The sequence below is a fragment of the Malaya genurostris genome, chromosome 1, assembly GCF_030247185.1.
Source record: "Malaya genurostris strain Urasoe2022 chromosome 1, Malgen_1.1, whole genome shotgun sequence".
Taxonomy (NCBI): Eukaryota; Metazoa; Arthropoda; class Insecta; order Diptera; family Culicidae; genus Malaya; species Malaya genurostris.
In genome coordinates this window covers 38,139,109-38,164,117 of record NC_080570.1, presented here as the reverse complement: position 1 = coordinate 38,164,117, position 25,009 = coordinate 38,139,109, and the positions used below count along the sequence as shown (strand labels likewise).

At 39.3% G+C, this 25,009-nt stretch overlaps 1 protein-coding gene across 4 annotated transcripts in view; it reads right to left on the bottom strand.

The window, feature by feature from the left end:
* Nucleotides 1–25,009, bottom strand: part of LOC131437600 (neurexin-3) — a 297,301-nt gene that overhangs the window by 198,070 nt on the left and 74,222 nt on the right. For all 4 annotated transcript variants that reach the window (XM_058607059.1, XM_058607077.1, XM_058607068.1 and 1 more), the window contains exon 5: nt 21,672–21,725. In XM_058607059.1, the coding sequence (XP_058463042.1) occupies nt 21,672–21,725 (54 nt within the window). The remainder of the gene's footprint in view (nt 1–21,671; nt 21,726–25,009) is intronic.

Sequence of the window (25,009 nt, the reverse complement as noted above, 5' to 3'; positions counted from 1 at the left end):
CACTTAGCAACGGGGGTTTGAGCAAACCTGATATAAAAACCACGTTCGAAATTGGTTTCAAACAAACGGTTTGACAGCAGTTAGAGTGAAAACTTGGCAAACCTAACCCATCAAGCGAACACGACAGTAGAAAAACAGAAAACAAAAAACTAGTAGGCACTGAAAAATGAATGTTGAGTTGAAGCAAAACGTGAAACAAAACTCCGACAGAAATTGATTTCATCCCAGCATGCCCTGCTTTTGCGTTCTGCTAGCGGAAAATGGTTTAAAGCTGTCCGCCGGTAGTTTCCTACTTTCTGTGTCTATTCCTTTTCAAACCCCTCGTCGTTTTTTCGTTGTTGTTGTTGTTGTTGCCTCCTATAGCCGTGTGCCTAGACACATGAGAGCAATCAGGGTCATTCATAAACTCAACTCGATGAACCACATAATGCAACCGACAGGACATCAATGGCCAGGCCACCGCCGCTCCCCGGTAGCCAGCCGAGGTAGTATGGATTGAATTTATTTTGCGATTTGTGCGGTGTGCATTCACAGTCTGGTGAATTATATCCTATTGGCATCCTCGCATCCCCTTCGGCACTGGGGGTTGGGGAGAACTGATGCATTCGCAGCAGGCGCGTATACAGGGGGGGGTTTTAGGGGTTCAAACCCCCCCCGAAACAAAAAATTATAACCCATGGGAAACATTGTGATATAAATTGTACATGTGTTGATTTATCACCATGTTCTAAAACCCCCCCCCCCCCCGAAAATTTTCTCTGGCTACGCGCCTGATTCGCAGGATGGTTCACTTACTGGCCCCCTTGCCCACGGATCCCGTCAGTTGCCTATTTGCTACTTGGTTTCTCTGCATGGAATCCGGGAAAGATCAAAGCACATCCAGGATTTGAAGCCATTCTTGTTCGATGATCAAATCACTGTAGCTTTGCAAAACTTTTTTCTCCTCTTCACCCTGAAAATTCAAGATTCCTAGCGCAAAAATTAAACAAAACATAGGCAAGCCTTCATCGACAGACACAGTTATTTGAATGTGAAGCCCTTTGCCCTTGTCTGTCCTTGTCAAAAATACACAGCGGATCGAAGCAACCGGGTTCATTCGGGTTTGCACGTTTATTTTTTTCTGTCTGCTTCTTCCGTGTCGGTATGGCAACCGCCGCAAGTAAAGCGCCCTGATGGAACTAGTCGGGATTCGGTGCTCCCCCCGGAAAAAAGGGTTCTTTCGCTCAAGAGCTATTTTGGCAATTTAACCTTTTCTTAACCAGCCCTCTGCAAAAATTCTTCGGCCGCCGGTATGTGAACGAACATACACGCAACAACATTCACCGAAAAACACGGAAGTATGTGATGGAAGGATGTTTGTCGTTTTTTTTTCTGTTGGTAAATAGTAGAATGTTTTTCCCACGCCCACATCAACTTACCACTTGAAACAGGAAAAAAAATGAAGCAAGCTCTGTTTGCTGTGAAGTTCCTTTCTTTCCTTTTTTATATTATCCTCGTTGAAATTCGGGTTCTTCGGAGTTTTTTTTTGCTACCACCTTCGAAGGAGGTCAACTTTAAGATTCAGTCGGAAAAAAACGAGAAACCATTGAACTTGTGTTGTGAACGGAAAAACTTCAGACTTTCGGATTTACGGTCGATTCGAGTTTGGCAGCAAAAAAAAACCCCAATCGTACCGAACTCTTTCTTACGCTGTTTTTTTCTTGTTTTGCTTGATGCTGATTCTAACCTAGTTTCGATTTCGACGGCTGTCAAATCTATACACGGAACCAGAAAAGTGATCTGATTAATGAACGGTTGTTTCATTTGATTCTGCGTGTCGTTTTGAATCATGTTTTCATTCGTTAAAATTATAATTTCCCTGACTGACTCAATCGGCAGAGCAGTTCCACGAATTTATTCGGCTATTGCTGAAATGACATGACCATCTAAAACATTGACATACTTATTTGATAAAATGTATTGACGACGACGACGACGCTTGTAAGTATGAGTAGAATGTAATCCTAAATCCTATCCTAAATTTTCTCATCAAATTATCATCAGCATTTTTCAAAAAAAAATTATTAAAAAACAGAGTAGTTTCACTTTATCACTGACTGAAAAAGTCAAATGAATGAAAAACCGTAAGAAAAAATGCTCTTTTTTGGTAAAAAATATATTTGGATATAAGGTATCGGTCGGGTGACGGCCAGGATGTAGACCATGTTCGATGTACGCGCTATTGTGTCTGACTGGCGTTTTAGATTGACTAAAACAAGATTCAGAGTGGCGAAATGGTAGCGCGTATGCACGGAATGCATAAGAACGCAGGTTCTAGTCCTGTCTCTGAGCGTATCTTTTTCCAAAAATTCATTTTTTCTGTTAGTTTTTCATTCATTTTGCTTCTCCAATATATGTTTGCGCTCAGCAATTGCAAAAACTGAACTTAGTTATAGCGGCTTTACGTCAAACAACTAAAATTAATAAATCGTGCTTGAATCTGCTCGAAAAACAACTACTCATAAAACTGCTCCAAAATCTGCCAGAAAACTACTTGAAACAACTTTGATCACTCAAAAAAAAACTTCTTGAAAAAACTATTCCATACTGCTCGAAAAAACTACTCGTGAAGTACTCGAAAAACTGCTTCGAAAAAATGCTAATGAAAATGCTCGAAAAACAGCACGAAAAACCTGAAGCTGCTAGAAAAAAAACAACTCGAATAAATCACTCCACTTGAGTTTTTTCTTGAGTGCAAATCGCTTGCCAAATCAGAGATTTTGCTAGCGAACATCATGAAAATCGCTCGACAAACATAACTGGTAAAACTGCTCGAAAAAATACTCGTAGAAGCTGCTAAATAAAAAAAAATTCTCGAAAGCACCACTTACAAAAATCACTCAAAAAACTGCTAGGAAAACTTACACGTCAAATTCTCGAAAAAGTGGATCCAAAACTGCTTGAAAAAACTGCTTATGAAAGTGTTCGAGAATACGCATGAAAACAACTCGGCAAACTGCTTGAAAAAACTACTCGCGAAATGATCGAAAAAACTACTGGTAAAATTACTCGTAAAACAAAATTTACTTGAAAAAACCACTCACAAAAACCACTCAACAAAAAACTGCTAGAAGAAAAAATACGCAATAAAACTACTCGTACAACCTGCTAAAAAGCTGCTCAAATAAATGGCCAGAAAAGTTGGAAACAATTGCTCAAAAAACTACTCGAAAATCTACTTGAAAACTGCTTGAATCAAAGAAATACTCGTAGAAGCTGCTAGAAAAAAAACTACTTGAAAATCACAAAAATCACTTAAAAACTAATTGAAAAGTGCTCATAAAAACTGCTGGAAGAAAACTACAAGAAAAAAAACTGCTCGTAAAATGCTCGAGAATGGTTCGAGAACTGCTTGAATATGCTCGAAAATATCACTCATGAAACTGCTTAAAAATCTTCCTACAAACTGCTCGGAAAACTACTTCAAACAACTTCGATCACTCGGAAAAAAATTCTCAAAAACACTATTCTATACTGCTCGAAAAAAAACTACTCGTGAAGTACTCGAAAAACTGCTTCGAAAACTAAAAATGCTAATGAAAATGCTAAAAAAACAGCACGAAAAACCTGAAGCTTCTAGAAAAAAAAACAACTCGAAAAAACCACTCCACTTGAGTTATTTCTTGAGTGCAAATCGCTTGCCAAATCAGAGATTTTGCTAGCGAACATAATGAAAATCGCTCGACAAACATAACTGGTAAAACTGCTCGAAAAGCATCATTCATGCAAATCGCTCGAGAGCTCATTCATGAAAACAGCTCGGCAAACTGCTTGAAAAAACTACTCGCGAAATGATCGAAAAACTGCTTAAAAAACTGCTCGAAAACACTACTGGTAAAATTACTTGTAGAACAAAATTTACTTGAAAAACCCACTTACAAAAACCACTCAACAAAAAACTGCTAGAAGAAAAAATACGCAATAAAACTACTCGTAAAACCTGCTAAAAAGCTGCTCAAATAAATGGCCAGAAAGGTTAGAAACAATTGCTCAAAAAACTACTCGAAAATCTACTTGAAAACTGCTTGAATCAAAGAAATACTCGTAGAAGCTGCTAGAAAAAAAACTACTGGAAAAAAACACTCACAAAAATCACTTAAAAACTAATTCAAAAGTGCTCATAAAAACTGCTGGAAGAAAACTACAAGAAAATAAACTGCTCGTAAAATGTTCGAGAATGGTCCGAGAACTGCTTGAATATATTCGAAAATATCACTCATAAAACTGCTCGAAAATCTTCCTACAAACTGCTCGGAAAACTACTTCAAACAACTCGGAAAAAAATTTCTCAAAAACACTATTCTATACTGCTAGAAAAAAAAACTCCTCGCGAAAAACTGCTTCGAAAACTGCTCGAAAAAATGCTCGAAAAACAGCACGAAAAACCTGAAGCTGCTAGAAAAAAAAACAACTCGAAAATCCTTGTGAGTGGGCTCAACAAAAAACTGCTAGAAGACAAACTACACGGAAAAATACTCAATAAAACTACTCGTAAAACCTGCAAGAAAAAGTCGGAAAATTGTTTCAAAAAAGCTATTTGTAAAATGCTCTAAAATATGCTGTAAAATATGACCCGAAACTGATTGAAAAAAAAACTACTCGTAAAAACTGCTAAAACTACTACTCGAAAAAACTACTCGTAAAATGTAAAAAAAAAAGGCCAGAAAACTGCAAGTAACAATCGCTCGAAAATCTACTCGAAAAACTACACGAAAACTGCTTGATACACTGCTCGAAAACATAACTGGTAAAACTGCTCGAAAAACTACTCGTAGAAGGTGCTAGAAAAAAAAACTACTAGAAAGAACCACTCACAAAAATCACTTCAAAAACTAATTGAAAAGTGATCATAAAAACTGCTAGAAGAAAAAACTACAGGGTCCGGCACTCGAAGTGTAACCAATTAAAAAGGCCATAAATTCAGTTTGGAAAATTACTTTTACTTAATTCAAAGTACAAAATGTGTAAAAATAATACAAAATTCAGAATCAATTCACTTTTGATCGATATGACCACCTTTTGCCTTGACTATGGCCTTGAGAGGGTCAAAAAACGAATCGCAAGCTGCCCGAATGTGACTTGCAGGTGTATTTAGGCCCACTCGCGGACAATAACTTTTTTCAGCGCCTCGAGACTGGTGTACCTTTTAGTTCGGACTTTGCTCTCCAAAATGGCCCAAAGAGAATAATCCATTGGATTCGCATCTGGTGAATTCGAGAGCCATCGTGTGGACGTGATGAAGTTCGGAACGTTGTTTTTCAGCCATTCTTGGTTCACTCGAGCTTTGTGAGACGGTGCCGAGTCCTGCTGAAACGTCCATGGTCTGCCACCGAGATGTTTGTCTGCCCACGGCTTCAAAGCAACCTCCAGAATACTTTCCCGATAATATGTCGCATTTACCTTGACGCCAGGCTCGATGAAAACGATTGGAGAGCGCCCATCTGCGGTTACAGCGGCCCAAACCATTATCTGTTGCGGGTGCTGCCTCCTGGTGGCCAATCGATGACTCAAATTCTCGTATGAAGGGTCGATCAAGTAAACCCTATCGTTTTGAGAGTTTACGAATTGCTCAATTGGAAAAATTTTCTCGTCAGAAAATACAATGTTCGGAAATTGACCGCTTTCGGCCAAACGAAGCAACTCCTTCGCTCTCTCAAGTCAAGTTTTTTTTTTCGCGTTCACTTTTGGCAAAATGCTTTCTTGCGCTTGTAAACAATACAACTACGAACTGTCATTTAGCAAATTTCTAGAGAGCTGATGCCCGTGCGTCAGCTGCGCGAGCGGTCTGAAGTTGGTTACACTTCGAGTGCCGGACCCTGTACAAGAAAAAAAAACTACCCTTAAAATGCTCGAAAGATGGTCCGAAAACTGCTTGAATCTGCTCGAAAAAAAACTACTCATAAAACTGCTCAAAAATCTGACAGAAAACTACTTGAAACAAATCGAAAAAAAAAACTTCTCGAAAAAACTATTCCATACTGCTCGAAAAAACTACTCGTGAAGTACTCGAAAAACTGCTTCGAAAACTGCTCGAAAAAATGCTTATGAAAATGCTCGAAACACAGCACGGAAAACCTGAAGCTGCTAGAAAAAAACAACTCGAAAAAACCACTCCACTTGAGTTTTTTCTCGAGTGCAAATCGCTTGCCAAATCAGAGATTTTGCTGGCGAACTTATTTTGTAAAACCAAATTTATCAAACTGGCAAAAATCTAGCAAGATCATCACATTTCCGCAAGTTGGGGTTATCGAAAGATTTATCCACGAACCGGTAGAACCAAAGAATTTCTTCATAAGCGGTGAGACTGCTGTCATAAAGTCGGCAATTTGTGAATTTGTTTTCGTTTGAGACGTCAGCATAGCCATTGAGTGATTTTCTAATGCAGTTAAATTTACGTCTGTTGTTCAACATACACAACATGCTATTGCACTGATGGGTCGAAGACGACACGTGAAACAAAACAGTGAATTCCTACGCAAAATTCTTTTCGTCTCTGTCGCTCTTCGGACCACCAAATACAAACGCGTCAAAAACACAGTTCCGGTGCATATGTTCGCAACTTTCGAGCAGGATTCACTCTCGGTAACTTCATTATGTCACAACTGATCCAAAACAAAACAACATGGCCGGTACCAATAGTAGGAGGAGGAACAGCAGGACTGAACCACTGGAACCACGTACCGGACGTTCCGTCAGTAATTGAATTGCACCTCAATTAATTGCCGTAAAATCACATTAATATCCCACACCGGCAACTGCCAACCTGCTATACATTATTCACCAACCATGTGCTAAGGCCGACCGATAAAACTTAGCGTGTGTATGTGTGAGAGCGAGACAGAGAGAGAGAGAGTCAGGAAGAAGCAGGACTCGGAAAGAGCAAGAGTCACATGCGGTACTAATATTTTGCGGTGGGTTAATTTGTTTATCCCACGCCAGGGATTAATGAACGACGTAACTAACTTCCGTATGTGTGTTTCCCCGGTTGGACCAAATTATCGTAAAAACAGAAGTGAATACAGTGCATACAAATTTTCCCTGTCTCTCGCTCTTTCTTTCTCTTTCTCGCAGTCTGTCTTCGGTCTTAGCCCTTAGACCGTACCAAGACAACGTTCATCGCATCATCATCGGGCTGATCGCGTGATGTGACAGAGGAGGAACAGACAGAAGCATAATTTTCATGGCCTGCTACTGCTGCTGCTGTTGCTGTTTTCTCTAATCGCTTTTATCGGTTGACTTTGGTTGGAAGCCCTTCTTTGCCAGCAGTTCGCTTGTTAGACGGCAGGCAATCTTCCCTCAAAACGAGCGAACTGAATTATGGCCCCTGGCATGCAAGGTCAAACAAACAACAACAACAACAACGTCTTCCATTGGAGACCGGTGCCAGCCAGGGACATCGACCACAGGCCAGAGTCGTTCGACACCGGATCCCCCGGTCCCTGGTTCCCGGTCGGCACACCATCAACGTCGTTTCATGTTTCAAAAACTAACTTCAATTACAGGGTTTCGGGGCAGCACACGCTCGGGCAGTCCCGCTCAGTTCGTTTGAGGCGGTCTGAGATTAAGACACACGGAAGCTTCGCCACCGGAAGGATAGAGGTGCCATTGCGTGTCTTTTTTCGGGGCAGCGATGCCAGATCTGCGGGAAATCGTCGTCGTTCTATACGATACCGTAAATATAATCTACGGAAATTCGAAATTATCTACGGAGCTCTACGGGCTCAACTAGTTAGTGATTCTTAGTTGTGAGTTCTGATAAGTGAAGGTAAATTAAGTACAGTTGAAATTGTTTTTTTATGTTGAAAGTAACACTTATTAAATTTTAAGTTTACTTTCAACATAAAAAAAAAAACAAAAAATTTCAATCTAGTCGTCAAAAGGTGAGACAACTAATCGCTCACAAGTTTTTTTTTATTTTTATTTTTTAAATAACTATTTATTGGAATATGAGTTAAAATTAAATTATTAAGATTTAAATTGGGTGTTCAGCCACAAGTGGTGACTTTTCAGCCCTATTATATATACGAGTATATGATTTGGTTGTTGCCATGAGGACATCATTTGCTTCCGCAATTCTGAAATTTTTGTGTAGGGAAAATTCTAAACCTACTTGTATTGTGTAAACTTACTAACTAATACAGAGAGCGAATCGATTCAATTGAAGATTGCATCGATTTTTGTCGGAATTTGCTTATAATATTATGTGACATTACATCTAATGGTTCTATATTTGTGAGTCTGTGTAACTCATTTTTACTAAACCAGGGAGGATACTTAAATTAAATCATTTTCAGAATTTTATTCTGAATCCTTTGAAGCGTTTTCTTCCTGGTGGAACAACAACTTGACCAAATTGGTACTGCATAAAGCATGGCTGGTCTAAAAATTTGTTTATAAATTAACAATTTGTTTTTTAGACAGAGCTTAAAATTTCTGTTTATAAGAGGATATAAACATTTAATATATTTATTACACTTTGCCTGGATTCCATCAATGTGATCCTTGAAAGTGAGTTTTTTTTTTTTTTTTTTCAATTATATAATTTATTAAGGCACACTGCTTAAGCTCTAAGATGCCAAGGGCTTTTTCTAATTTTAATTGACAAATAACTTAAAACTAGGATAGTATATTAAGATAATGTAATGACTTTGGCAGATCCCGCCTTCAGCTGGCAATCGGCACCGGCCGGCGTACTGAATGTAACACGTTGGTAAGTATCTTGGTATTAGCCGCTTTTTTCTGTCCGTGTGGGTTCGCGGGGAACACCCCCAGGCTACGAATACCAGGCGGGTGGCCCATATTCATCTCATAGACTACAGCGGCCGTCCGTGGGCAATGATGATGATGTTACGGAGGAAAATGAAAAAAAAAAAAAATATACAGAGAAGTAAATATTACGGAGAACAGAGTAAAAAGGGGATATGGGAACAAAATGACTAAGAACGACAAAGATCTAATTAGTTGACATCGAGATGGTGAAAAAACGTGGGAGGGGGAAGCAGAAAATTTAGTGACAGCAGAAAGATCTTGTTAGTTCCAATGAAGATGGTGGACAGACGAGGGATGGGGAGATTCGGGCGGATGTTAGTGTCGAACCTGTGGGTGGAGTTTCTTCTTAGCATCAGTCGAGGAACAGGGGTAACTAACGCAGATTACACTTGTATATTAATGTGTTTAAGGAATTTATATATGAGTAACATATATGATATATCCCGACTCGCCAACACATCTCGAACCGGAACATCAGGTGGTCTACCTCGGGCCCTGAGGGAGTCCTTTAAAACAGACCTGGCGTCACAATACCCCACACATGACCATACGACATGCTCGATGTCCTGATAACCGTTGCCACAGGTGCAGAGACCGCTCTCCATGACCCCAATACGCCGAAGATGTGCGTTGAATGTGTAGTGATTAGACATGAGCCGAGACATAACACGACTGAAATCGCGACTCACGTTCATCCTCCTGAACCAAGGTTTCGTCGATACCCTAGGGATAATGGAATGTAGCCATCGTCCCAGTTCGTCATTACTCCATGAAGTTTGCCAACTTTCAAGTGCTCTTCGACGAGAAATACTGAAAAATTCATTGAAGCAGATTGGTCTTTCATAAATATCACCTTCTAATGCGCCCACTTTAGCCAATGAGTCTGCCTTTTCATTTCCCGGAATGGAACAATGTGAAGGGACCCAGACTAACGATATTGAATAAGACCGTTCAGATAAAGTTCGCAAGTGTTCCCGTATTTTCCCCAGGAAATATGGGGGATACTTTCCTGGCTTCATTGCCCGGAGAGCTTCTATTGAGCTTAGACTGTCCGTGACAATGAAGTAATGGTCTTTGGGCAACGTTTCAATGATCTCGAGGGTGTACTGAATAGCAGCTAATTCTGCGACGTAAACTGAAGCCGGATCACTGAGTTTGTACGAAGCGGTGATGTTCTGATTGAAGATGCCGAAGCCTGTGGACTCGTTGATGTTTGATCCGTCAGTGTAAAACATCTTTTCACAGTTGACTGTTCTAAATTTATTATAAAAAATATTTGGGGCCACTTGAGGGCGCACGTGTTCCGGAATTCCACGAATCTCTTCTCTCATGGATGTGTCGAAAAACACAGTAGAATCAGAAGTATCCAACAAATGAGCACGGTTGGAAATAAACGAAGAAGGATTAATATTCTGAGCCATGTAATCAAAATACAAGGACATAAAACGGGTCTGAGAATTGAGCTCGACAAGCCTTTCGAAGTTTTCAATCACCATCGGATTTAAGATATCGCATCGGATTAGCAATCGATATGAGAGATCCCAGAATCGATTTTTCAACGGTAAGACGCCAGCAAGCACTTCGAGACTCATCGTATGAGTCGACTGCATGCAACCTAAGGCAATACGCAAACAACGATACTGAATTCTTTCCAGTTTAATGAAATGGGTGTTCGCGGCGGATCGGAAGCAGAAGCATCCATATTCCATTACGGACAATATCGTTGTTTGGTACAGCCTGATCAGGTCTCCTGGGTGGGCACCCCACCATGATCCGGTTATTGTACGAAGAAAGTTAATTCTCTGTTGGCATTTTTGTTTCAGATACCTAATATGACATCCCCAGGTGCCTTTGGAGTCGAACCAGACCCCGAGATATTTGAATGTGAAGACCTGAGCTATGGTTTCACCCCTTAGTTGAAGCTGTGGTTGTGCTGGTTCTCGCTTCCTTGAAAATACAACCAGCTCAGTTTTCTCCGTAGAGAAGTCGATACCAAGTTGAAGAGCCCACGAGGACAAGTTGTGGAGTGTATCTTGTAATGGTCCTTGCAGATCGGCAGTTTTGGATCCTATAATGGACACAACGCTGTCGTCGGCAAGTTGTCTTAGCGTGCAAGATGTGTTGATATATTCATCGATATCTTTTACGTAAAAATTGTATAAAAGGGGGCTTAAGCATGAGCCCTGAGGAAGACCCATGTAGCTAAATCGTATTGTCGACAAATCACCATGTGCGAAATACATGTGTTTCTCGGACAATAGATTATATAAAAAGGTGTTCAAAACCGGCGAAAGACCATGCTGGTGCAGCTTCTTAGATAGGATATTTATAGAAACTGAATCAAAAGCCCCCTTGATGTCTAGAAATACTGATGCCATTTGTTCTTTACGAGCAAATGCCATTTGAATTTCTGTTGAGAGCAACGCAAGACAATCGTTCGTTCCTTTACCCCTGCGGAAACCAAATTGTGTATCTGAAAGAAAGCCATTAGTTTCGACCCAATTGTCTAGACGGAAGAGAATCATTTTTTCGAACAACTTCCGGATACAGGAAAGCATAGCAATCGGCCGATACGATTTGTGTTCGGAGGCTGGTTTCCCAGGTTTTTGAATGGCGATAACTCTCACTTGTCTCCAGTCGTGTGGGACAATATTACCCTCGAGGAACTTGTTGAATAAATTCAGCAAGCGTCTTTTGGCGGTGTCAGGCAGATTCTTCAACAAGTTGAATTTGATTCTGTCTAATCCCGGGGCCTTATTGTTACATGACAAGAGCGCAAGTGAGAACTCTACCATCGAAAACGGTGTTTCGTTTGTATTTGATGTCGCGGCGCGGGAGATCTTCTGTGCCGGAACAGAGTCTGGACATACTTTTTTAGCGAAATCGAATATCCAACGGTTGGAATATTCGTCGCTTTCGTTCGTGGTGTTTTGGTTTCGCATTCGTCGGGCTGTGTTCCAAAGAGTGCTCATCGATGTTTCTTTTGTTAATCCGTCAACAAACCGTCGCCAGTAACCTAGTTTCTTTGCTTTAACTAAGTTCTTCATTTGCTTATCTAGCGCTGCGTAATTTCTATAATTATCAGGTGTTCCATATTTTCTGAACTTTTTGAATGCTAAAGATCTTTCCGCGTTCAGTGATGAGCACTCTTTGTCCCACCACGGATTGGGGGGAAGGATGTTAGTTTTCGCGCCGGGTACACGTTTCGTCTGAGCTTGAATCGCGGAGTCGAGAATCAAGCCAGCCAAAAGCGTGTACTCTTCCTCCGGAGGAAGTTCTTGTGTTGTTTCCAGTTTCTCAGACATCGAATTTGCGTAATATTTCCAATCAATATTTCGTGTGAGGTCATACGAAACATTGATTGTCTCCGATGGTCTTAATCCGTTGGCGATTGAAATTACGATAGGTAAATGATCGCTACCGTGGGGATCGGGGATTACCTTCCACTTGCAATCCAACCGTAGCGATGTCGAGCAAAGGGATAAATCCAGCGCACTTGGTCTTGCTGGTGGTGCAGGAATCCGTGTCATTTCTCCCGTATTCAATATTGTCATATTGAAGTTGTCGCAAATATCATGGATCATAGTTGATCTGTTATCGTCATGAAGACAACCCCATCCCGTACCGTGTGAGTTAAAGTCTCCTAAAACCAACGTTGGTGCGGGAAGGAGTTCTATGATATCACTGAGCCGCTGATGCCCAACCGAGGCTCTAGGGGGAATGTAGATGGAAGCAATACAAAGGTCCTTACCTTTGATTGTAACATGACATGCGACAACTTCAATACCTGGTATCGAGAGGAGGTTAATTCGATAAAAGGAATAGCACTTTTTGATTCCCAAAAGTACTCCTCCATAGGGGGTTTCTCGATCCAAACGAATAATATTAAAATTGTGGAAGTTGAGAGATATTTCAGAAGTTAACCAAGTTTCGCACAATGCAAATGCATCGCAATTCGTGGTATATAATAAATGTTTGAAGGAATCAATTTTTGGGATGATACTTCTGCAATTCCATTGTAAAACAGTGATCAAATCCTTGACCTCATTGGATAAATTAGCCATCGAAGGATACAATCGCTGAAAGAAGGGGCCATTTTACAGTCAACTGTTTCAAAAACGTCTCAGCTACGGGTACAAAGGTCATCAAAATACCTTTCAAGGGGTCAGAGATATTGAAAGTTTTAAAAATCCAGTCCACTATATCAGAGAATTTAATAAATCCAGCATTTGGTTGATTCTTTGACTGGTCTTTAGGGGCAATTGAGTTTTTGTTTGTCTTAGGAAGTGTTGGAAACTCCTTATCAGATCTCAGTTTTTCTAGATCAGGAGCTATTCTTTGCTTCGGTGTTTTACTAACACTACCATTAGCTGTTACTTTTGGAGGCCCCTCAAGGGCCACCTTCGAACCCTTACTAGGTAGCTTATGAGAGGAAATATTTCTCCTTTTCCTGTTGCTACGAGGGATGGCCGAAGATGTGCCTTCGAGAGGGTCGTCTGAATCGCACTCGTCTGTTGACAAGCAAGCATAGGGATTTGCAGATGGGCTTGGTGGTGTAGCACTCTTTAGCATTTCTGCAAATGTGCGCTTGGAGCGTTCCCTCAAAGAGTGCTTTAGCTTATCTCCACGCAATTTGTAGGTGGGACATGCTGAGAGATCATGCGGACCCTCACTGCAGTAGAGACACTTTTCAATGTCTCTTCCGCAAGAGCCATCCGCATGACGCTCTCCACACTTCGAACAACGGGGCTGATTCGCACAATGGGAGGCTGTGTGTCCTAATTGCTGGCAATTAGTACAGTTCATAACCCGCGGCACGAAGAGACGTACGGGTAGACGAACCCTGTCCAGAAGGACATAATTTGGCAAAGCCGAACCAGCGAAGGTCACACGATACGAGTTCGATTGAGGATAAGATTTTGACCCATCCTCGGCGATCGATACTGAATGCAAGCGTTTGCAATCCAGTATCTTCAGATTCTTGAGTAAGGGGTTTTTGAAACCGCCAACCCCGTGCTCAAGAATATCTGCGCAAGTCAAACCTGCATCTGTGACCACGCCGTCTATTTCGACTTCGCGGGCTGGTACATATACGCGATAATCCCGCGTAAAGAGCTCATTTCGAACGATCTCATTAGCCTGCTTTAAGCTGGTCAACGAGACCCTGAGTTTGTCGGAGCGCATTTTTACTATTTGTGTGATAGTCGGGTAATGTGACGTCAGGTTCTTATTTAATGTCAATAAATTCAATGCTTTATCTTTAGATTTGGTCCGGAAGTACACCACATATGGACCGGTCGATAGCGAGGGTTCATCGGAATATTCCTTAATCCGGGGGGTTTTATTACTGTCAACAACAGGCGGATTAGGATCTGTCTTCATTTCTTCGTCTGGAGGGGGAGGACTCATTGTGCTTACTGTAGCACGAGGTTATATTTAGGCAAGTGGTAAATTATAAGAGGGATGCAACAATAAACTGTAATAAGGGCAGAATAAAGAAAAAAGCAATACTTAGCTTGTTGTACAGTTGCAAGGAACGGTCGCCAAAAAACCTCTACGAGGAAAAGCACAAAGCACCAGCTAACGGTTCGGTGCGAAGGTGCAAAAAACCTCACCGAGGAAAAGGCACAAATAAATTGTTTATAGTTTGTATGGACTAACGGTATCACTTCACTTCAATGTTCGATCACAATCGACACAGGGAACAATGGCCGCTTGTTTATAATCCGCACACTTGGCCTTGATCGGCGGAACAATAACCGGCTAACGGTACCGTTTCGATCGACCGCTCACAATAAGGCACTGTTCTATTATATAATGCGAAAAAAAACCTCTCAGAGGAAAAAGCACTATTGTCTATCACACAATATCGTCCGACCACTTTATCACACACACACAACTGGTTTTCAATGCTTTCGCAGTAAATCCAAATCACGTCTGTTCGCTCGGAAGGTTGAAACGGCAATGAAAGTGAGTTTTTGTCATACGTTAAACCTAAGAATTTAGCTTGATCAGACCATGTCAATTCCAAGCCATTCAATTTGAGAATGTGATTATTGTTTGGTTTAAGAAAAGAAGCTCTTAGCTTATGAGGAAAAATAATTAATTGCGTTTTTGCTGCATTTGGTTTAATTTTCCATTTTGACAGATAATCACTGAAAATATTTAAACTTCTTTGTAGGCGACTGCAGATCACTCGCAGATTTCTACCTGTGGCTAACAGACTTGTGTCGTCACAGAATAGCGATTTCTGACAACCAACGGGTAGATTTGGAAGATCAGAAGTGAAAATATTATACAAGATTGGAGCTACGCTCGAACCCTGCGGAACACCGGCTCGTACGGGTAGCAATTCAGATTTACAATTCTGATAGCTAACCTGAAGAGTACGATCAGTTAAATAATTTTGAACCATTTTGATCAAATAAATAGGAAACTGGAAATCAGACATTTTTGCTATTAAACCTTTGTGCCAAACACAGTCGAATGCTTTTTCTATGTCTAGGAGAGCAACTTCAGTTGATAATCCAGAAGATTTATTTGCTTTTATCATGTTCGTTACTCTGACAAGTTGATGAGTAGTTGAATGTTCATGACGAAATCCAAACTGCTCTGGTAAAAAAATTGAATTCTCATTTATATGAGACATCATTCTCAACAAGATAATCTTTTCAAAAAGTTTACTGATAGAAGAAAGTAAGCTAATTGGTCGATAACTTGATGTTTCTGCTGGGTTTTTATCAGGTTTGAGGGTAGGAATTACTTTAGCGTTTTTCCATCTTTTTGGGAAGTAAGCTAATGAAAAACACTTGTTGAAAATTTTAACCAGGAGTCTCAAGGCAACAACGGGAAGATTTTTAAAAAGAATATTAAAAATTTTATCATTACCAGGAGCCTTCATGTTTTTAAGTTTCCTAATAATTGATTTAATTTCATCAAAATTCGTCTCAATAATGTCATCGTGTGATAACACTTGGGTTCAAATATGCTCATATTTCAGTGAGACTTCATTTTCAATAGGACTCACAACGTTCAAATTAAAATTTTGGACACTCTCGAACTGCTGAGCAAGTGTTTGAGCTTTTTCGCCATTTGTAAGAAGTATTTGATTTCCTTCCTTGAGAGCAGGAATTGGTTCCTGAGGTTTCTTAAGAACCTTAGAAAGTTTCCAGAACGGTTTAGAATATGGTTTAATTTGTTCAACTTCTTTAGCGAAATTTTCATTTCGCAAAAGAGTAAATCTATGTTTAATTTCCTTTTGTAAATCCTTAACTATGTTTTCCATAGCAGGATCACGAGAACGTTGATATTGACGTCGACGAACATTCTTCAACCGAATGAGCAGTTGAAGATTGTCATCGATGATAGAAGAATTTAATTTAGTTTGAGCTTTGGGAACTGAAAGATTTCTAGCTTCGATAATATAATGATTCAAATTATCAATTGCTGTGTCGATGTCCGCAGAATTTTCTAAAATAGTTTCATGATCCACATGATTTTCAATGTGAGATCTGTAATCCAACCAATTAGCTCTATGATAGTTGAATATAGAACTAATTGGATTAATTAAAGCTTCGTTGGAAAGTCTGAATGTTACTGGAAGATGATCTGAGTCAAAGTCAGCATGTGTAATCGGTTCACTACAAATGTGACTTTGATCTGTTAGAACCAGATCAATTGTAGACGGGTTCTCTACGGAAGAGAAACATGTCGGATTACTGGGATGAAGAACTGTGAAGTATCCAGCTAGAGTTGATTATGAAGTATTTTACCATTACTGTTATTTTGCCTACAATTCCACTGGACATGCTTAGCATTTAAGTCCCCTATTACGAAAAATTTCGGTCGATATCTTGTGAGTAATTGTTCGCCGGTGCATTGGAATGGCAAATATGCTCCAGCGATGAAATAAATTCCATTGATAGTTTCAATTTCGATTCCCAAGCTTTCAATAACTTTAGTATTGAAAGAAGGTAAAATTCGATGTTTAATTTGCCGTTGGACAAAAATGGCAACTCCACCACCCATTCCAGTAAACCTGTCAAATCGATGAACCACATAATGTGGATTACTTTTCAATGTGACATTTTGTTTAAGAAAAGTTTCTGTCACAATGGCAATATGAATTTTGTGAACTTTGAGAAAATTATAAAATTCATCTTCACTCGATTTCAAAGATCGAGCATTCCAATTTAAAATATTCAAATAATTATTTAACATCACTGTTAAATTTTAAATTTATTATAATATTATTTGCAAATTGCCATCCGATTTTAAATGCTTCAAAAAGTGATGAAGTCGAATTCATTCGGATGATCATTTGAAAAAGTTGATCTTGTAGGTAGATCATTTTATTTTCAGTTATATCGCCTAAATCAACTTCATTTAAAGAAGCGAATGGCATTGAAGGAATATTTGTAGGTAGACTACCATTAGAAGAAGATGATATGGGCGATCTACCTATTAATAAATTGTTTTCGTTAGAAGATGAACTGCAAGGCGGTCCTGTGTTTTGATTATTTACATCAGAAGAATTAAGTGGTAGATTTCTACCTGTTATACTAGCATAACTGACATTAGAAGATGATGACGAGGTCGATCTACCTGTCAATAAATTGTTTTCGTTAGAAGACGAATTGGTAGGCGTACCTGTTTTTTGTTTTGAATTCGAAGAAATAAGTGCCTTAGAAGAATTAGGCGTGGCATTTGTAACGGTTTTTTTCATTTTCAGGTATGTTCTGTAAATTTAAGGTCGTTGATTTGACTTATTGTCTAAGCGAACGAGCGTTTAAAATTTTTTCCCTGACAGGACATTTCAAATAATTGGATTTATGATTCCCATCGCAATTTGAACATGAAAATTTATCAGTGGTTTCATTCATTGGACAAACGTCTTTCGAATGCGATTTACCACAATTCAAACACCGTATATCCATATGACATTTTTGGTTCCATGGCCGAAGCCTTGGCAACGACGACATTGCGTTAAGTTCGCAATACGATTATGCCGTTTATAATGTTCGCAATGAATTTTAATGTGGGAAATGAAACGTACTATTTCTAAAGTTTTCAAATTGTTTACATCACTTCGATTGAAGTGTATTAGGTAAAGTTCATGGGAAATTCCAGAGCGTGGTTTAGAAGTACCATTCGCTCTGTTTTTCATAAGTATTACTTGGGAAGGGGCAAAACCAAGCAATTCTTTTAGTTCACTTTTAACTTCATCAGTACTTTGATCATTTGATAAGCCTTTCAAGACAGCCTTGAAGGGTCTGTCTGATTTTATATCATATGAATAAAATTTATGAAGTTTCTCGGACAAATATCGAATAAGAGGTTCGTAATCTTCCAATCCATCAACCAAGACTCGACATTCTCCTCTTCGTCCGATTTGAAATGAGACTTTTACTTCCGGGAGAAAAGTAGAAAGCTCAATACGGAATGCTTTGAAGTCGGAAATCATCACCGTCACTGGTGGCATAGATTGATGTTTCTTCCCAGAACGACATGCGTCCATTTTGGGAATTTTTGAAGAATTTTCTTCTACGTCGCTACAATCGGATTCAGGAAGAATCTCGTAAATATTGTTAGACGGCATAAAATCAACGGAAGGGAATTCCGTCCGTTGTCTTTTATGTTTACATTTAGATTCTATAAGATCGTGAATGTTATTAGGAAAATGTTGAATAACGGATTGTGATTTATTCCGTATTGAATTATTTTTAGCCTTAGGCTTGTTGCCTTTCCGGTTGGACGCAGGAATTTTTGAAATGAATGAAATTTTAAATTAAATTAACTAGGATAAATTAGTCTTCGATTAAACTCCTAGTTTGGAAAAGTCTTGATAAAGACTGGTTTTGTGGTAGTCTTAATAAAAACTGATTACTTCGAAGAATAGTTCTTTGAATAGCTAGCCTTAAAAAAGGCTGATTAATTTCTTTGTCACTCTAATATCACTCTTTGTATAGCCTTGAGAAAGGCTGACTAATTGTTAGTATTTAAAAAGACTGTTAGTGCTTCAGGTAGCCTTGAAAAAGACTGAAGCCTTGAATCAATGAAATTCTAGGTAGCCAGAAAAAAATTCAAGAGCTATACGCGTGCGGTGCGAACGACTGTTCAACACCGACTGAAGTGCTCACAAGTTCCTATCTCATGCCTTCCCAGGTGTCTTTAAGGGCTGAGGACAGTACCGTAAAGTGGTAGGTTTTTCGCTATTATCCCATTTTAATTTAAATTTTCTTGGAAACGGTGCAGAATATAGAAAAACCCACCTGAAAATGTCTTCAAAAATTTAGTTGAGAATATTCTGTGAAATTTTCAGAATGATTCATTGAGTTTAGCGGTCGTGTTGGATTTTTTTTTTGACTGAAGAACTGCTGAAAATTGGAACGCTCGGAAATGCATACCTCTACTTGTTCATCGAATATCTCGGCTTTGAAGGCTTGTATGATAAATCTACCATGACAAAGTCTAGATAATTTAGTTTAGATGCGATTAGTACATAAAAACATATATGTTATCGCGATAAAAATAAAATCTTGTATTTTTCTGTGAAACAAAGTCAGTTTTTAATGCATCCGCCATTTTTTTCGCTTTGGTTTCCTGATAGCATTCTGAAAAGGAGAGAGAAATAAAATTGGCTCGACAAGGCTGCCAGACACACAGACATTCAATCTTTGTGAAAGTTGAATATTTTTTCAGTTCGGATTTGAATCAATCCGTACAGGAAGCAGTTCTGCTGCGACACGTTCGCAGAGCCAGTTTCGCTTCAAACAAAAGCGATTGCGTCATCCAGCTGAAATACAACGAAAAGTGATTATTGTTTTATTGACGTAGTGTGTTTCTTCACTGGAAGATTACAATCGGTTGTGAACGTCAACCATGTCAGTGTCGCATCCACGGACAACAGGTCAGTCTGGAAGTGGATGACGGAAGTCAGAATTCGAATTCAATTTGTCACTCTGCACCAAGAACGCCTTCATAAAAGGTTCTTTTCAGAACCACCATTATTTTAATATATTAAGTTGCGTGTCCGAATGTGTGATGTAACTAATCCGTACTTTAGTGTAGGTGCACCGTTTCAAACTCTAGGAGTAGAGAAGGCAAAAGCAATTCACGTCACCTCGTTATGTACCTGACATTACCTACCCGCCTTTTTTTTAAAGAGTATATATTTTCCAAGTGTGCCCAGTCGATTTCCTACAACTTCTTCTTGGACACCATTTTCGTACAATTTACAGTTTCCAAGTTGCCACGATTTGAAGCAAGTGCAGGCAAAAAAAACGCCTTTTTTAAAAATCAGTCTTGCGTCAAATTGGTCTTTTGGACTACTCCTTACTGAAAAGTGAATTCTGATGACTTGTTAATCATTTCTGGAATTGTTCTATACTCTCCGCCCAACGAAAATCTCTGGCATCACTGCCCGATGGATGAGTGACGTTGGAGAGAGAGAGAGCTACCACAACCCAGCGTAAATTCTATCCCACTCTGGCTCTGCAAAATAACACGTGCTGACGACGACCCGGGGAGGAAATTTCCTAATTTTGTTAACCCAATGTCCGACGGGGATTGTCATAGGGATCATGGCTTACTAAGTCGAGCATAGATATTTTTGAATTTTGCAAATCTTAGCCAAGGCGAACCAATTTTAACTTCAAGCTTCGAATGGGAAATTGGACTGCAATTGAAATAACCGGTCATAACCAAGCAATAATTGTTGTTTCCAGTTCAGTTGACACAAAAAAAAACTACAACAATAATTGGGTGAAAGCGCCTGAACGGCTGCAGAAGCCCATATTGTAGGTTATTTGACAAGCAAAGAAACACTCGACCGATTCGACCAAGACCAAGCAGGACTGAAGCAAAAAAAAAAAGTCTACTCTCTTCGAAACCCAATAACCCGAATGGAAAAAAAAATCTTGTTCGCCTGTGGATTTCGACCTGACACTAGCCTGAATGTAACACAAATGAGATTTATTGGTTTTATCGATTCTGCAGTGTTTTTTCAAAAGTTCCTTTTTTTAGTTGCGTGGTTTAGTCCGGGCGGAATGTGATTCGTTTTTCACTTTCCGTCGAATGAACCGAATTCGACTGTCGGTTCTTTAAAAGTCACGTTTGTTTGTCCCCCCTCCTTCAAACAGGTCAATTTCGGTACCAACTGTCATGATTCATTACAACCCCATCACTCGTTTGGATGACAGCACGCACGGTTCCTCGCTACTCACAAACACGTGGATAGACTCCGACGGAACACCGGAACATCCCGTCACCGAATGATGAATGGAAGATGGATTTACTGTTTTACTGCGGCTCAAATGAAAGACCAAGAAAGACACACACATTCGCCGCAGGCCAGCACGGCTTCCAAGACAAACAACTCGGATCAGTGATCAAGTGATTTAGGAACCGAACCGAGTCGAGCGAATGAGCGAAATAGATGATGGTAACAACGCCGAAAAAGCTCGTTTCATTCGATTTCGGTTCGTGGCAGTTGTGTAGCAAAACGAATTAATTCATTTTTGTTTGTTTGCAAAACGGGGCCATTAGGGCTGTAATTATGAACCACTTCTGGAAGGAACCAAACGTTAATTATAGTTCTGTCAAAACGGCAAAACCCAATTGAAGGGCTAGTAGAATGGGTAGGAAAGTAAGTAATTCTTACTTACTAGACGGGAATTACCTAATAAATCATATACGGTTTAGGAGCAGTGGAACTTTTTTGATAGCAATAGTAGGTGGAAAACTAAAACGAAATCAACACAAAACAATCCGATTTCGTGGCATTGTTGATTCTTCATTTTTCATTGTTAAGCGATTCGGTGGCTTTCTCCTGTGTAAATAAGCAGCCGGGTGGAAAAACTTACCCTCGTAACCTTTTCCCGAGGTATGGCATTCAAATCGCAAGGTGAATCACCGCACTGTAAGGAGAGTAAAGAGAAAAAAAAGAAACAGATTAGTAAATTAGTAACAAAAAATAACGACTTAGAATTTCATGTTTCATAACATTCCCTGATTTAGTCTAACTGCATTCAACACCACGTGTAATGCTTCGGGCGTGTCGGCTTACCAGATGGCGATTTCCGGTTCATTTCTATTCATTTGGAGCGTTTATAATATAGGAAATTTTGGAACAGATTTGATGAACAGATGCCGGAAAATGATGTTCGATGTCATCTAAAAATCCAAGATGACAACTTCTGGTTTGTTGAAATTTAGTGAAACCCCTTGAAAGTCGCCATTCTGGATTTTTAAACGAAATCGAACATCGCTTTCCGCTTTCGCTTTTACTCGTCAAACCGGTTCGGAAAATACTCATTTTGTAATATATATTAGGCACAATTGTTTAAACTTTTTTTCTTCCAAGGTCAATTCATCCATGATCGTGAGGCACGAAGCGTTACATTTTTTCTGAGTTGAAGATGCTAGGAAGTCATTTCAAACGACATTGTTTTCAAACTACGGGTTACAAATCATATGCTTTATTTCGTGTGTGACGAGCCCATTTTTTAAAATAAATGTTACAAGGCGTTACATGCGTTACATTGTCGAAAGTTATTTTTTATGAAGCAATAAATGAGTTACTTGTAAATTTGAGGTACTACGCAGTGTTACATGCGTTACTTTTTCACAAGTTCTAAGTGTTACGCGAGACGTTACATGCGTTTTTTTTAGGTTATAGACGTTACGCTTTATTTTTTTGTACGTTATGTATGTTACCAAGCGTTAAATGCGTTACTTTTTTGTAAATTATTGGCGTAACATGTGTTATTGTTTTGTAAGTTATAAGAGTTACGAAGCGTTAGATGCGTTACTTTTTTGTAAATTTCAAGTGTGACGAGGCGTTACGAAGCGTTACATGCGTTACTTTTTTGTATGTTGCAGGTGTGACATGCGTTACTGTTTTGTAAATTTCAGGTATGACAAGGCGTTACATGCGTTACATTTTTGTTTGTTATAAGCGTTACATGCGTTATTTTTTTTGTAAGTTAAAAGTGTTACAATATGTTGCATGCGTTACTTTTTTGTTAGTTATAGGCGGTACGAAGCGTTACATGCGTTACTTTTTTACAAGTTGTAGATGTTACGAGGCGTTACATGCGATTTTCTATGTTATAGATGTTACGCTTTAATTTTTTGTAAGTTGTATGTTATAAGCCGTTACATGCGTTACTTTTTTGTAAGTCAGATATGTTACAAAGCGATAACTGCATTACTTATAAACTTTAGGTGTTACGAAGCGTTAAATGTGTTGCTTTTCTAAAAGTTACATATGTTACGAAGCGTTACATACGTTACTATTTTGTAAATTTCAGTAGACGAAGCGTTAATTTTTTTGTTACTTATAGGCGTTACATGCGTTATTTCTGTAAGTTATAGGTGTTACAAAGCATTATATGCGTTACTTTTTTGTATGTTATAGCAGTTAGGAAACGTTACAAGCGTTACATTTTCGAAAGTTATGTGTTACGAAGCGTTACTTTTTTGTGAGTCATAGAAAACACGAAGCGTTACATGCGTTACTTTTTATTGTAATTTGTATACCTTATGATCAAAAAAGAACCGGAATTTTCATTTTAAAATTCCCGCGCTTGTCCAATCGGTAAACTTTTATTCTCTCGACGTTGGCAACACTTTTATACACATTCTGTCAAATTTTGACGCATATCGTACGATTAGTTTTTGTTTGGCGTCTATACAAAGAAGTTGAAAAATTTTCGTGTGGCGATTTTTATAATGGATGAAAATTTAGAACAACGTGCGTGCATCAAATTTTGTGTTGCAAATGGATTTAAGTGTTCCGAAAAGTTGAAAATGTTAGAAAAGGCCTTTGGTGAATCGTGTCTAGGAAAAACACAGGCATACGAGTGGTATAAACGCTTCAAAGGTGGTCGCGTACAAGCTTGGGTCATGATGAGATCCCTGGCCGCCCAACAACAACATCTTATGGATCAGCCGAACACATTTTAACTGATGTTTTGGGTTTGAAACGCGTCGCTTCTCGGCTGGACCACCACCACGATAATGCGCCGGCTCACACAGCGTTGGTTGTGTCGGAGTTTTTGGCCAAAAACTCAACCAATATCATCCATCAAGCACCGTACTCTCCAGATATGGCCCCGTGTGACTTTTACCTCTTCCCCAGACTCAAATTGCCATTGCGGGGAACGCGTTTTGAAACCGTAGAGACCATAAAAGAGAATTCGCTGCGTGAACTAAAGGCCATACCTTCGGCGGCCTATAAAACTTGTATGGAAAATTGGATCAAGCGTTGGCATGCATGTATTGCCGCAGGAGGAGAGTACTTTGAAGGCGATAATAAAGAAATTAATTAAAAATTGAAAATTTTGCGTTTTTTAATAAAATTCCGGATCTTTTTTGATCATGAGGTATGTTACAAGGCGTTACGGGCATTACTTTTTTTAAAGTCTTTTGTTATGAAGCGTTAAATGCATAACTTGTGAATTTTAGGTACCTTTTTGTGAGTTTCATATGTTACGAAGCGTTACATGGGTTACCTTCTTGTAAGTTATAGGTGTTACGAAGCGTTACATGCGTTACATTCATGTAGATTCAAGTGATACGAAACGATCCATGCGCAACTTTCTTGAAAATTATAGGCGTTACGAAGCGTTACATGCGTTACTTTTTTGCAAGTTATAGGTGTTACGAATCCCAAAACTAGATTCTGGATCAAAATTCCGAACAGAGATTTTGGATTTGAACTTAGATTCGTAACCGGGAAGCAATATCCTGGATCTGAATACCGAATCTGTGTCTGGATTCTGTACTTGGATTTTGCATTGGAAATCTAGGCCTACATTCTGGATTTGGAATCTAAGTCTGGATCTGTATTCAGAACTTGGATCAAGACTCTGTACATGAATTCTTAATAGAGATCCCTGATCTGAATCTGAATTTAAACCTAGATCTGAGTTCGGGACCTGAACTTAGGATTCTCGACAGGATTTTGGTCTCGAATTCGAGAGTTTTGACTTAGATTCTAGACTTGCTCTCAAATCGCGAACTTGGATCTGGATCTTTTTTTGGAATTCTGAATCTGGATTCAGGACCAGAAGTACGCGATTTAGGAGCAAGTCTAGAATCTCTGTCAAAATTCTAGAATTCGAGTCCAAAATCCTGCTCAGAATCCTAAGTTCAGGTCCAGAATTCAGATCTAGGTTTAAATTCAGATTCAGAACCG